At 38.4% G+C, this 14,302-nt stretch overlaps 1 protein-coding gene across 1 annotated transcript in view; it reads left to right on the forward strand.

The window, feature by feature from the left end:
* Window positions 1–431: 431 nt before the first annotated feature.
* LOC140328137 (uncharacterized) overlaps window positions 432–14,302 on the forward strand; it is an 18,087-nt gene continuing 4,216 nt past the window's right edge. Inside the window, exons 1-17 of the mRNA XM_072407504.1 lie at window positions 432–565; window positions 1,530–1,576; window positions 1,657–1,749; window positions 3,194–3,321; window positions 3,434–3,577; window positions 4,675–4,758; window positions 5,210–5,380; window positions 5,848–5,944; window positions 7,261–7,484; window positions 8,485–8,638; window positions 8,746–8,954; window positions 9,749–9,854; window positions 10,264–10,454; window positions 10,952–11,057; window positions 12,274–12,443; window positions 13,090–13,163; window positions 13,790–13,917. Coding sequence (XP_072263605.1) covers window positions 504–565; window positions 1,530–1,576; window positions 1,657–1,749; window positions 3,194–3,321; window positions 3,434–3,577; window positions 4,675–4,758; window positions 5,210–5,380; window positions 5,848–5,944; window positions 7,261–7,484; window positions 8,485–8,638; window positions 8,746–8,954; window positions 9,749–9,854; window positions 10,264–10,454; window positions 10,952–11,057; window positions 12,274–12,443; window positions 13,090–13,163; window positions 13,790–13,917 — 2,188 coding nt within the window. The 5' untranslated portion in view covers window positions 432–503. The remainder of the gene's footprint in view (window positions 566–1,529; window positions 1,577–1,656; window positions 1,750–3,193; window positions 3,322–3,433; window positions 3,578–4,674; window positions 4,759–5,209; window positions 5,381–5,847; window positions 5,945–7,260; window positions 7,485–8,484; window positions 8,639–8,745; window positions 8,955–9,748; window positions 9,855–10,263; window positions 10,455–10,951; window positions 11,058–12,273; window positions 12,444–13,089; window positions 13,164–13,789; window positions 13,918–14,302) is intronic.

The following is a 14,302-nucleotide window of genomic DNA, read 5'->3' on the forward strand; positions in this document are numbered from 1 at the left end:
GAAGTGCTGAAAACAATATGCATTGATGTATTATGACTGCATTACTATGTTATAAAATATATATTTAAATGCCCTCACGCATGATCAGGTATTTAGTCTGAGCAGTCTGCTCCTTTTGTTTTACTATTTACTAGCAAACCGTACTCCTAGTAAATCAACCTTAGTAACCTGAATGATTGAAGCAACATGACAGCCAGGTAACTAATATTTTTACATCTAAATAAGCAAAACATTCAATTATTTTTCTAAGTCATGAATGTCCCTCTTGTGAGGCTGCAAAAGAGAAATCACACAGCAGCTGTTATTGGTAACATAAGGGCAGGCACCTTCATTAATTAGGATAATCTACAACAGCATTCAGTAATTAGGTCAATTAGAGGGATGGTTTCATATGTGAGATCAGTCAGGTTTGCCATTCATCAGTAGGATTTGCTCTGCTTCAAGTCACAGAGGGAGCTGAATGTAAAATATGAGGTGTAACTTGTTCTGAGATCTGTAGATTGATGATTTTGTACCGGAGATCTGGGAACATGGTTCTGCCACTGAAGATGGCCTTCCTTTTCAGGTAAAATGCTGTGTGTAATGTTGTCTATTGTGTATAGGTGTTATAAATTACCCCATGGTCATGTGAAATGGGGGAAACGTCCCCATGCTATCTACCTGGGGTATGTATCTTGCAGATCAGGCTTCTTCATCAGGTTATGGTGTATTTATTACCTATGTGTCTTAGTTTCTGGGTATTTAGCTTTGCAAAGTCTGATACTGATTTATTGCTGAAGCTGAGGATTTCTTCTAAGATGCATAATGAGGTGGTCAGCTGTCATTCATTTAACTTGTCAATGTAGAATGGTTTGAGGATTTTATGGCTAAAGCCTTGTAATAAATCTAAGTGATAGACCTTGCTGGCTTGGTTTGTGTTGTATGTTATGTGGCATTGTCTGTATACAGATGTATTATGATGTAATGGGTGTGCTTGAATAGAAGTGGGATGTGTTAGATATTCGGGTATAATATGTTAGATCCTGACCTTTTAGTGTGTAAAAGTACTGTTACACAAGCTTATTATTTTCCCCCCCTTTGACACAGAACCACATGTGGTGGTTTAGGCCTAATAATGGGATGCATGCCTATCTCTAACTTCACTTGGCTTTTTGCGAACAAAATTGTTACCTGGGGGGAGGGGGGGGTGTCGACATGAGTTGTGTATCTATGGACTTGCTTTGTATCAGAGTGGTACTGATTTTATCTACCAATTGTGTTTTCTTCTAATGACTATCTCTCTGCAGGTTTCTGGCTGCGATACCACTATGGCTTCGCCATGCATGGGGGTGTTATGGGTTATTGCACCAACCAGTGGTTGGAGTTGTTGGTTGAAGGGGGGGTTGTAGGAAGGGCAGAATATTGTATATGATCATGTTGTGTAAGATTGGCAATCGATGTTCTCCAAACAAAAAGTCTCCAGTCATTGGAGAAGCTTAGTTGATTGTGCACTGAGCTTCCAACACATACTAAATGTCTTTTTGTTTTAGGTTGGCACTTCTAGCTGCTGTCTCTGCACAACTGAGCACTGCCTCAGGTAACTGGTCAGAATATACACAGCAGTATAAATGACAATAAGTAAAGATTTGCAACTGATCATGTGTGTTCTCTCCATAGATTCTATAGTAACCAGCTGCAGGAGATCTCAGATACAGCATGATCTGCCTGCTGACCTTGTGTTTAACATGTTTGTCAGATTTTCGGCTATTGGTAAGTGTTAAGAATCCTAAAAATTCAACTTTACTTTAATAGGTAAGTATATGTGCTAAATTTATCAGGAAAAAACTATTGCCCCATCTTTGCTACTGGCAAAGGGGTTGACCCAGTGTTTTCTATAGGCTGAGAAAAAAGGCAACTGAGGTAGGATGCAAATACATTTAGCAGGAGGTAATTGTAATATTTAGTAAATTGTTAGTAGGTTTTCCTACCAGCCTATTTTCCCCAGATGTCTACTAATAGCCTGTGGCTCATATTTGACTCTTACTTCCACCAATTTTCTGTCCACCACCTGTAATTACTTAGTGAATGTGATCCACAATGCCTAATGCTGGTGGGCAATATGACAAGTTCTGTATCCACCTCCAAATATATAAAATTATAATCTATTATATAAATATGCACTTCAAAGACTCAACTTGTGGCTTACTAACAAATGGACACAGCTCCAGCCTCCACTGAACTGATTCTCCACTCAATCACCCCATCTCTTAGAGTGTAAGCTCTTCTGGGCAGGGTCCTCTTCACTTCCTTTGTCAGTGTCTGTCATTTGCTACCCCTAATGTATAGTGCTGCATAATATGTTGGTGCTATATAAATCCCGTTTAATAATAATAATTCACATCTCCTTTCTCTTGTAATCCTACTGTTGCCTGTTTGGGGTAGAGACTGTCCTGCCATTTCGCTGAAGTTCCCTTTCAACTGGTATGCTTAGTGTATGTATATAAAACATTGATTGCAAAACTGAAAATCACTAGCTTGGCACGTTTACCTGTGACCTAAAGTTTTTCTAAAAACTTAAAATATTTCAGTTTACTAGTCCTTGAATAAAGTGGATGTTTTCCCCAGGCTTCCTTTATTGTCTAGTAATCCTACAAACACAGCAGTTTTGTGTATTTTCATGTCTGCCATCAATTATTGAAGAATATGATGGCCTAGTAGGCTCTCGAGTGCCTACCAGCCTGCACAGTTTGCATGCCCTGGTCACATGTAAGATTTTAGATTTTAGTCTGTTCCCAATCTTTCCTATTGCAAGGTTAAATTCCTTCCAGTTTTCCTGCTATCTGGCCTTTGTTGCAGAGATTTCCTCACTAGGGTTTCTACAAAAGTGAAGGGAAATAATCTGCAGCTAGAATGATAAGGAGGCAAGTGTTACCCTAATGTTAAAAATTGTCAGTGGTACATTTAATCTTTCCTATTGGTGGGTTTCCAGACAAAATGGAGCCTCTGGCTGCAGTCAGTTTAGTTCTGCATTTTCCCACTCTTATAAAAACATCAATTTTGAGCATAAATACATTAACTGTATTGGGTAAGGGGGGTTTGATTGAACATCATGCTGGATATCACCTCTAGTGGAGTAATTTACTTAAACTGAAAACCTTTACTCTATTGGGAAATTGGCCTTTTTCATTTGTTGTATTTTAATATTTCGTCATAGATCAGCATGGAAACGCAGTCTTGATAACGGACTCTTTTGCCACGCAGTGCGGTTATAAAATATCCCAGGACAGCTGGGGCAACATGACTTTCAGGATCTCCCTCTATAGTTGCTATGTTCAAATTAAGGTAAGTTGCGTTGATAGAAATTTTTTTTTTTTTTTTTTGTGGTTACACATAAACTTTCTAACAAATTGGGATCTGTAGGAAAATGTTGCTCATTCTGTGATTATACCTACAGAATGACACGTACTTCACAGTGCCGGTGAAGATAGAAATCTCATCCAGGCCTGATATGGTTGGTGCTGTGAGCTACCTAAAGACAACCAGCTGTCCCTATTCTTGGAGCCCCAGAGAAATGGTCTGTGAAACCAACTATATGGAGGTAAGGAGCAATCATTCCTTGCTGAATTGAAGCAGGTTGTACTATGCAACCTCAGCTGCCAACATCTACCTTTGTAACAAATTGTAAATAACTAAACTATTTTATAGTTAGTAATTTTCCTGAAACTTAGCTGTTACTTTTTGTACTGTCATTGTAACTTGGAAAAATCAAAGGGTAACTTATTCCATGGGGAGCACTACATTTATAACCTGAGAAGATAGAATCCACTATTCTGTCCAAAAAAACTTTGTGCTTTGAGTGGGAAGATGTCATGAAATTCAAGCAGTGGCATGAATCCTGGATTGTATTTTACCAATATAGTGGATGAAGTGTTGAAATGGGATCAGGAAGAGATGCCTTCATGGTATAGAATTAGTTGAACATAGGCTGAAGATATAACTAGCAGTTGTGGCAAAAATAACTCCCTATCCCTTCCTGGCAATGGTTAACAGCTAGACAGCTTGTCAACATATTTGCTTGTATTGGGTGAGATTGGTTAGGGGCTTTTGGGTGAATGCAGCCTTTGTAAGGAGCCAAATTCACATTCTGGACTTTAGAAACATCAAGAAAGATTGCAAGGATGAATAGGAAATACTATAAATCTTAACGGATCCTGATTTCTAAGAACTGTGCATGTCTCTATAACTAGCCACTACATTACCTGATCATATAGAGATCCAACATTTTTCACTTAAAAGAAGCCGCAAAAAGTCCCTAAACATGGAACATGTGTATAGTCTGCTCTTTCAGGTCATTTAGGAGAAGAAACTAGTTTCCTATCTGGTTTAATTGATTTTTACACACAACCTGACTTGCTAGTTGTATCTGAAATTTTCAATGTGTTCAAATAGGAACCCAAAACTTGCCTGCTAATGGTTAACTTCCAATACCGTTTTTATAGGATATAAAGTTATTTTGCATTAGGTCTTGGAAGGCAATCTAAAAATTGAATTTCTGATCAGAAACTAACATTACCTAGCCTAGATGTACATATTGCTTGTTTTTACTATTTCATTGGCTTGACTGGTTTAGATGGCATGTACTTTTGTTTGTTCTTTCTAGAAATTCAAAAAAAATCTTTATTAAAATATCCATAGGTGTCTGTAAGAAGAAAGATCCCAGAAATTGCAGAAAAGGTTCTCCAAAATGAGCCAGAGGATTGGGCATCTGCCTTTAGTTCTGTAAGTGCGTCAAAATTAACAAATGTGTTTGTCTAAATTCTCACCTGCCTTAGGTGGCTTGGACGGACTTGTGCTTATTCAGGAGGATTTGCATTGGTAGTCCCTTAAGGCATTCAAGACAAATTCACCAGAGAGGCAAATAAGCATGTTCAGGACACATGAAGAAGCAAGATTGCCCTGGAAAGCTAAATTAAGAATATGTATGTGGGTATTGATTTTGGACAGGCCTGTCCCAGAAATTGCTCATCTGTTAGGTTAGTGATGAAGGATTAAGAGCACAGTATACTCCAAAGCCAACAATAGCTGCCGTTTGCCTATCGTACTGGGTTGCTGCTTAAGTAGCTATAAGCTAGATAACATCTACTGCTTGGTCTTTGGAACTTGCTTAAAAGTGTAATCCAGAGCTGTCCACAAAAGTTCATTAAATGTAACTTTCTTTTTCTTCCAAAAGGCTGTTTCCGGATTACTGTCAATTTGGCAAATTGTGTTCCACAAGTCTTCTACTCAGAAAACAACCATGCTAATTGATGCTGCACAAAATTTGGGATATGGCGTGAATACCACAGAATCCAGGACACTGATGAGATCTTCTTACAATGCTACAGAGACTGTACCTCAAATGGTGATTTAATAGCAAATGTCTGCGTAGTAAAAATGGTGAAACTTATATGAAAGTTATTCTTTGGTCTGACTCTACACACGAATGGTTTTCCTAGTCTAAACCGTAATTTCACTTAAGAACCAGCCCTCAGGTTATTGCATGAAAATGGTTGATTTTGGAGTAATCCATCTAATCTAACTTCATTAGAGGAATGTTGAGGGTTCAGATTGAAAGGCTACAGCTTCCTTAGACATGTGAACCACAGCTGCTAATATATACAAAGTGGAAAACAATGTTTATTTGAGCTAACATAATCTTCAAATGTTCATAATCTGGATGTAGGTATTACTGAGCACAGGGACATAACATGACTGCATGAAGCAGTCACTCAAATGGACTACCTCCTGGGACATAGCACTGACTTCAAATTTGATTAGATGCTTTAACATTTACTGTAGTATAACATTAAATTACATTTATTTTTTTAGATTGGTGGTGTGCTCTTTTCAACGCTGCGAGCTACCCTGTTCTACAAGCAGAGATGGTTCATCTACTTGGTTGATAATGCTGTGGCTTGTCCAGTTGGTGAGTAGTTTTCAATGGATCTGGTTTGGCTTTACCAGTAGTTAGTGGTAGGTCTGACTGCTATGAGGGTCTCTGCAGCACTAAAAGGAGTCAAAGAAGCTTCTGTTGACTCAGGCTCTCATTAGTGTTTTTATGCGGTTACAAATATTTGCTATGGGTGCTAAAGATGTAGAGTGTAGTGTTGGGTTTGCTTTGGGAACATGTACTCTTTAAATGGCATTGGGCAAAAAAAAAAAATGTAACTGATGTGCAAGTTATTTATAGATTAAAATTCATCCACCAGTAGTCATTTTTATTTTGGCTAATGTTAATGGCATAGTCTTAAGACCACTACAGTCAACTGTTTTTAAACTGAGAAGCCAAAATGTTGGTGCACTGTACTAGTGTTGTACACTGGGTGAGATGCCATAGTGATGGTGAGGTAACCCAAGGTGGAAGGCAACTGGAGTGGCTTTGGTAGATGGAAAGGGATGATTGTTTTTGGGGAGTACAGGGAGCAGTATGTGTTTAGAGAGAAAGATCTGTCCGCAGAGTAAGATGCCTCTGTTGGCTCCACATTCACGATCTGGCAAGTCTTGGCCTACTCACGAACGCTGGTAGCGACAAATCTTTGCATTTTTATTAGAGTTGGTTTTGCCTGTTGCTTCCCACTTGAGCATAAATATCTAATATAAATATCAGTTTTGCCATCACATGGATTTTTTTTTGCACATTACAGAAACTCTTCCAGTGATGTGGCTTCCTGTGGCACTTTAGTTTTCTCAGTGTTTGGCTTGAGTATCTAGGATTAGCCTGTCCATCTTCATTGGCGTGGGGATAATGTAATTCTTGCACATGAGTGGCTTTATCCCAGCACAAAATTGTGCCAAGAATTTACCCAAAACCACACACCACAGTTTGGTGTACTCGCATATTGGTTCTGCTTTTTGCATCCTCAATCTGCACCAGGTGCTGGTTTGCTATTCTGCAGCTGCATTGGAGATTGATGGACTAAACCCCCTAAACCAGGGTGGCAGCATTTGTAGTTTCCAGGTAACCAGGGAAACATCAGCTAATGCAGTGTAATTTCCAACCCCTGATTCTGTAATAAACCATGGCACTTGACTTGCAGCCCACTGTGCTCCAGACCTGAATTATGGTTTTAAAAAAATCTGTTCTTTTTACATGAGAATCTAATTCAGCAGGATGAAGAAAGGCACTTCCATTATTCCTATAATTTAGACTTGGTTAAAATTTTCCAACTGTTTACCGGAGATTAAATTACTGTATCCTAACATGCATTGCTTCCATTTTAAACGTGTTCCCTTCTTTTCCAGACGATGTGGTGTTTTCCCCTGGATTGATAACATGGACCATTCCAAAGAACATTCCTCCTCTGCTTATTGGTGCCAAGATTTTCCAGAGAAGCAGCTATCAGTTTGGCTTGGACCTTCTGAATATAAAAGATGATGAAATACTTGCTAGGAAATATGACATCACTGATGGTGTTGAAGCCCTCACTGTGAGAATTCCCATAGGTGCTGATGGAGGATTTTATAAGGTAGAGAAATATAGTCCATCATTAGGTTGTCTTAATGTGAAGCTATTAATGCTTGCCCTGACTTTTACTAAATGATGGCATTATAAAAAATTTTGTGGGGGCAAAGGAAATGGCTAGTGTTACCCTAAAATGCAATTCCCCAAAATTAAATACTAAAATGTATCCTAATATCTTAACCTCCACTTCATTTTTTTTATTTGGGTTTCCTGCAAGTAAAATGGGATGCAGGATACTAATTGAGTCGCTCTTGTGGCTTTGCCAACATGGAGTAGTGTTGGGCATGTTGTGGATTTCTACAATAACTCATTATGGTCATATGGGCTCAGGGTTTAGGACCCTCCTTAGTCTACAGAAAGTTTGATAAAGTTTCCTCAAGCATTGCGTATGTCTGTCATTTTAAAAGGTTTTATAGGCTTAAAGGTAGAGACACAACTGCCTTATAGGAGTGGTAAATGTCTCTAAACAAAGTTAAACCTGCCATTTCACCCTATGATTTTGGAAGTATAATTAAACAGTATTTATATAGAACAATCATATTGCACTGTACAATAAATACATAGGGGTTGCAAATGACAGATACAATGACACAGGAGAGGTTTCTGCCCAAAAGTGCTTACAATTGAAAAGGTGAGGGAAGTGGCACAATGTTGACCTGCTGTCTTCAACCTTTTTGGGGTGATGGCCATGTAAGACTACAATTGGACCATATATAGGAAGGAGGATTGTGTTTTACAACTTGACTGCAAAATGTTATCATGAAGATCATCCCATCTCATATGGGATTGGGACAAACTTTAAAGTCCTAGGGAAACTGCATAGAAATGGTGTATACAGTCAGACCTAGTTCATTTGAATTGATAAATGTTTTTTTAAGATTGTTACCTCTTGGGCTGAGAAGTAGGAAAATTAGAAGTGTTTAAACTCTTATCTAAAAGCGGTTTTGCACAGCCTTCTACTTGAAGCCCAAAAGTTGTTCTCATTTGTTTTTTCTCCAATTTAGAGCCATGTTGTGAATCGGGAGCATGGGGTGGTCTACAACATTAAGCCATTTATTGAAAATGTCTGGATAGATGATGCATGGGGTGTCACAAAGTACACAATTATAAAAGACATTTTAACACCATTTGAACCAAGGCCTCCAGTCATAACCAATGGTAAGTATTGTGCCTCCTGTACAACAAATGGTAAGGTATTGCATTTATATTGAAGAAAGTTACCAATTTCCAAATGTAACAATGCAATTTTTTTTCACCCCCAACAGATACTATACCACAAACTCTGATCTTCAATGTCACAATAGGCACATTCCTCGAAGATGTTGAATTGATCAATATAACAACTGGTGGAGACACACGGACTGTGTCGCAGGCCCAGAGCCATGGCTTTGAAGTATCGCCAATAAAGTATACAAATGGAAGTGTTGGTTTTGTCCTTAAAGTTCCTTTCACTGATCCACAAGTGTCTAGAAAGGTATGCATCCTGTATTCTAAAAGTTTGATCATACAGGTAGTCATTGCTCATGTCATATCACTCAGAAAGGGGTTTCTACTTTTCAGGCCTGTAACTTGAGTGAATGACTGCTATAAATCTAGTGGGATAAGATTAGCCAGATGCCTTTTATTGGTAGGTTTTCATGACTTCACTAATAGCAGACTGGCTCAAATCAAGTTTGCTCCAGTAGATTTACCTGTGATAGGGAAATATTAATTTGCAAAGTCTCTTGTATTACATATGGCATTTGTAATGGGGAAGAGGCTAATGTTTATAACACACCACATGGAAGTTAAAATTGGTTCCGTCGTATCCTAATGTCAGTTTTTAGAAAGTGGCATTGAAATGTTGATCTCCAGTGTAATTAAACATGGGATCAATAATGATCTGGAAGATGACCTGAGTGGTATATTGAAATCAATACTTCTGTTTTTGCTCAAGCCAGCCATGACTGTCCCATACATTGTTTTGGGTCATAGGTTGCCCATAATAAAGGCAGTCTGTAGAACAGAAACTGGCACTTGGGTAAATACATGCTTGTATACAGTGTGCCAGCTGCTAAGGGAAACACAATCTTGTAGGTCCTCCAGTGAGACATGGAACACCATCTTGCACACAAACCTAGGAAATTGGCAGGCTAGATATGCTAATTATCAGTTTGTGGGTTTGTGAATGTGTTGTATAGTTAAGATTATAAACAATTTCTTTGTCTTGGGATTGCAAGGGGAATGTCCTGGTTAGAAAATACAATTTCACTAAAATATTTTCTTAAGACTTTTCCAGGTGGCTTTCTATTCACCCTTAATGTGACCTTTGGATTCAATATCATTCCATATAATGAGACCTTCACTACCTCCACTACCATTGAAAGCTTTCTAGGTAAGTAAATCTTCAACTTTTTGGGTATCTGTGTCAAGTCTCAGTACTGGAGGTTTTGGCTTTTACCTGGGGTTCCTATCCTCTTGGCTATAACTGTTGTAGTAGAGCACTCCAGGGAAGTATAACAATGCCTCTGTAGAAAACAATCCTTGGTCTGAAAATGCTAAGTGCCTGGCTATGGTGTATTCACTTACTGAACTGTGACAAGCATATGTCAACTTCCTACTGTTCCTGGCCAGTGACACTGTGCTGAAACCACAGAATTGCATGACTGCCAGAATGCTAGCATTTTCAAATTATAATCCAGTAACTCACTGCTTTGAAGGTCTTGAAAGAAGACGAGGAGCTCCTCAATTTAAAAATGTATAGAACAATATTTCCAAATGTAACTAATCTTTTTATGGCTTAGAACCACCCAACATTGTCCCCTGTGCCAGAAGTGGTTCCATGCTCACTACTACCATTGGTAACCTGCATCCAAGCTGGAATGTATATATTAACAATATCTTGGCGACAACCAATAACCAACTAATTCTGGACAGCAATCGGAGTTCTATTACAATCCAGGTCTCATCACAATCTGAGCTGGTCATGAGCGAGGTAAGAAGGGTTTGGTTTGTGCTATCTGCTGGTTTAAACTCCCTGGTTGAGACCAAATAATAAGGCAACATAAATACGTACAATATAGCCTTGTGGAGGGTTAAAGAGCAGAGATGCTTCTGCCATTTCAAAAATTGCTACCACCATCCCCAGGAGGTTTTTGGAGGATCCCCATCCTAACTACCGGCTTGAGACACTTCATGGTAGTGCAACTGCTTTGATCTGTGCCATTTAAATACAAACATGTTCCAAAAGACAGTCAAATTTAGGAATCCATAGAAAACCTGCCAAAATCTTTCAAGTACAGTGTTATCAAGGTTCCTTAATGTGCGGGCAGTGGGATTTAGTTTTGAAGTGGTGCCAATTCCGCCACACTGTTGAGGCAGCTAACAAAGACTGGAAGTTGCTTCAGGACAGCCAATAATATGAGTCAAAGAAAACCTATTGGTTTACGTTGTATGACAGACTTGTATGTGTTTTTTGTTTTTTTTATACAGGCAGTTGGAACTAGCTTGATGACTGCAATTCCAATGTCTATAACAGATGGCACTGGAGCCAGAATCTATTCAATGGTTCTCAACTGTGAAGTGGAAAAATTAGTTGGTAAGATGTTTTTGGGTTATTGAGATGGCATTGCGGTCACGTTACAATGCCTGATTGGGTAGGCTTAGTGTAATGTCCTCATGGCAAAAATTGGATCCCCTGTTTCCAAACTGCTAGGAAAGGTAATGCTCACCAATCTTGAATAAAAAGCATATTTTAGGAATTAAACTCTGAATTTTCAAAATGGGGGAACCACACTTTAATTAAAGCTAAAAATTTAATTAAAGCTAAATTAAATACAGCTTCACCACAGTACTAGGTATGTCTATACTTTATCAAATCCATGCAGTAAAAGTAAATTGTGTGGGTTTTTTAAGATTTCTAGAGGTGTTAAATCTGTGGAATAAGGGGGTAGTAAAAAAAGCTCAAATCAGCCTCCTATACCTAAGACCCAACTGGTATGGGTTTATTAACATCCCTGGCAGAATAATTATGATTATTTTAGAACTTTTTTAAATGTCGGTTATATTTCACATTTAAAAATTCTTAATTTTAAATTTCCCACCGGTCCTGCCCTTAGCACACGCCACTGCACTCATGTCCCATGCCTGCCTGGCATCTGCATCTCACGTCTGCAACCATCTATCTCCATTGCTAAGGGGATGCAGATGCCAGGTAGCCATTGCTGGAGGATGCTGCAGGCTGGTGGGGACCAGGTAAGCTCTCAGTTCCACCCAGAGTGTGGCTTGGGGTTAACGCTTTTTGTAATGAAACTTAACCTCGACCTGCAATCGGGATTATAGCCAGGGGTTAGGGTGTAGAAACCTGGTTGCCAACGCTATGGACTGGCCATCCCTTCCTGTTGTAAGTTCAATTACTAATATTTCTCTGTATCTGGTACTTAAAAACATCAATCATTTACTCTTTCTGTGTGATGTTGCCAACACGACCATATACAGGTTAAATTTGAAATAGGTCACATGTCCATAATGGCTTAATTACTATCTGCAGAACAAACTGCAAATCTTATTTTCCCTCCCATTCAGTTTTTAAAATTCAGTTTTAAAAATCATCCTAGATGGTCTCAGGTTTGTGGCTGTTTTGAATATATTGATCCCACTTTTATTCCACAATCAAACTTTACCTACCCCAGTGTGTTCAAGGGTTTTACAGTTCATTCCTTATCTAAATGATTTGTTGTAGGAATAATGAATAAAAAATGGAGCTACTTGCCTAAAATGGTAATCCAATTAAATGTAGTTATTTTTGCCTCTAGATTGCTCACCTGAAGGAAATATTAAAGTAACTGTGAGGCTACTCATTGATATACCAGGTATGGACTTGTCAATGCTCAGGTTAAGAGATCCATCCTGTGGACCTACTACCAGTGATGGAAACATTGCCTACTTCGTATTTCCTGCAAGTTCCTGTAGAACCACAAGAACGGTAGGCAATCTAAAATAATTTCTCAGCATGTAATGGCATTAGGTGACTGTTTACCAGAAGGTACAGTGTTAGGACTGAGCAGGGAAGTATAACCATATCTAATTTAGGGCTAGAGTGGAAGTTTTTTTTTGGTGACAAATAGTTGTGACCTATTTGTCACAACTGCATTTAAATGTGTGTATGTCCACTTACCAAATTCTCAAATAGGAGCGCTCTTTGAACTTTCACTCTAAAGATGAATAAAATGATTATCTTGGTACAAGTATGCCACATTGTAAAGAACATGTCTTTGGTACTAGGAAGGGACACTGCGGTAAGAAGCTGAAAGTTGTACGGGAAGTTATTTTCTTGAATGTACTGATCTGCTAAACTTGAACAAGGACACTGCTTTCTTTACCTGGTGTACAGCAAATCTTTCTACTTGGTAGGCTAGATAGTGGAGAAATAGGTAAACTTGGTTAATCTCACTTGTTTTTTTGGTAAATGGAATATTATTACAATTGCACAGACTTGCAATTATTGTGAACAGCATAACTGTATAGGATAGTGCCATATAGGGTTACAAAGTCATACTTGCCTCAATGCTTTGTGCTTAAATTATTTAATTTAATTATTAAATTGTTTTTTCCTCCCCCCCCCCCTTAAGTTTGAAGACAACTTGATGATTTATTACAATGAGATCACATACTACAGCACAGAAATTGGAAAGCTGCTGTTCGTGTAAGATAAGTATATCTATTTGGTTTAACTGAGCAGTTGACCGGCTTGTATGGCTGCTCATTTTTTTCATACGTCAGAAAACTGGCTGGAGCATTCACACAAGCAGGCTTCTGTTGTATTGAATACATTTTGCCAAAGGTTACCCAACATCAGAGACATGCATTTTTTAAAATGATATAACATTAGCCAGTGGGAGGATGAAAATCCTAAAGCTAAAGTTTCCCTTTGTAAATGTCACCATTACCATGCACATCTGGTGGACTATATTGGGGTTAATAAACTTGTGATTAAGGTAAACATTTTATTTTAAATAAGTCATTTGAAAGATTCTGCTGTTAGTGACACACAGCCAGCATTCTTGCCCAGTAAACTTTGACTTGAATAAGGTAAGGGGTGTTCTCTGCAGGTATCAGATGAAACCCATTCACTTGAATAGACTTACTAGGAATTAGTGAGAGGTGTTCAGCTCTCCAGATAACATCTGATGCCCTCTGTATGCCAGATATTTGGTTTTTCATTACCTGTAAAGTAAAAATGTCTTTAGTAGAGGAACTTGAAAATACTTTACTTCTTATGGGTGTTATGCAATTAATAATAATCAATTATAATTTTTCATATTTTTGCAGAATGAATGTCACATGTAACTACATAGCTAATGGTACTGTGGAGGTTGAATACGGTTATAAAGACAACCCTACACCTAGTCCACAGTCAGCACTGGCATCACTTAATTTAGTTTTACGGTTGAGTAAAGGTAAGACAATGTAACTGCTAAAGTTTAACATTCTCTGATGTGGTCCAGCAATATTGACGTTAAAAACTATATTGGCTAATGTTTTTGGATATCCTACCCTTCCCACTACAAATAACTGTACAATCCTTGTACATGACCAGGGTACAGCATAAGAAGTCCTCCACTGCTGCAACCAGTTGATCAACATACCCCAACCTCCATTTACCCCCCAAAAAAGACCATTACACATTTTTTGGAAGTAAATTGGCCACAGCAGCCCCCATTTATTAACACCATGTTCTTAAACAACGATTTTATAGTAATAACATTTTAAAACCGGAACAATTCTTCTTGCAGGTCCATGAAAGTCACCAATCTTCCTTAGCAATCAGGCTGTCTCCGCTCC

This window comes from Pyxicephalus adspersus, chromosome 4 (assembly GCF_032062135.1).
Source record: "Pyxicephalus adspersus chromosome 4, UCB_Pads_2.0, whole genome shotgun sequence".
In the NCBI taxonomy this organism is placed as follows: domain Eukaryota; kingdom Metazoa; phylum Chordata; class Amphibia; order Anura; family Pyxicephalidae; genus Pyxicephalus; species Pyxicephalus adspersus.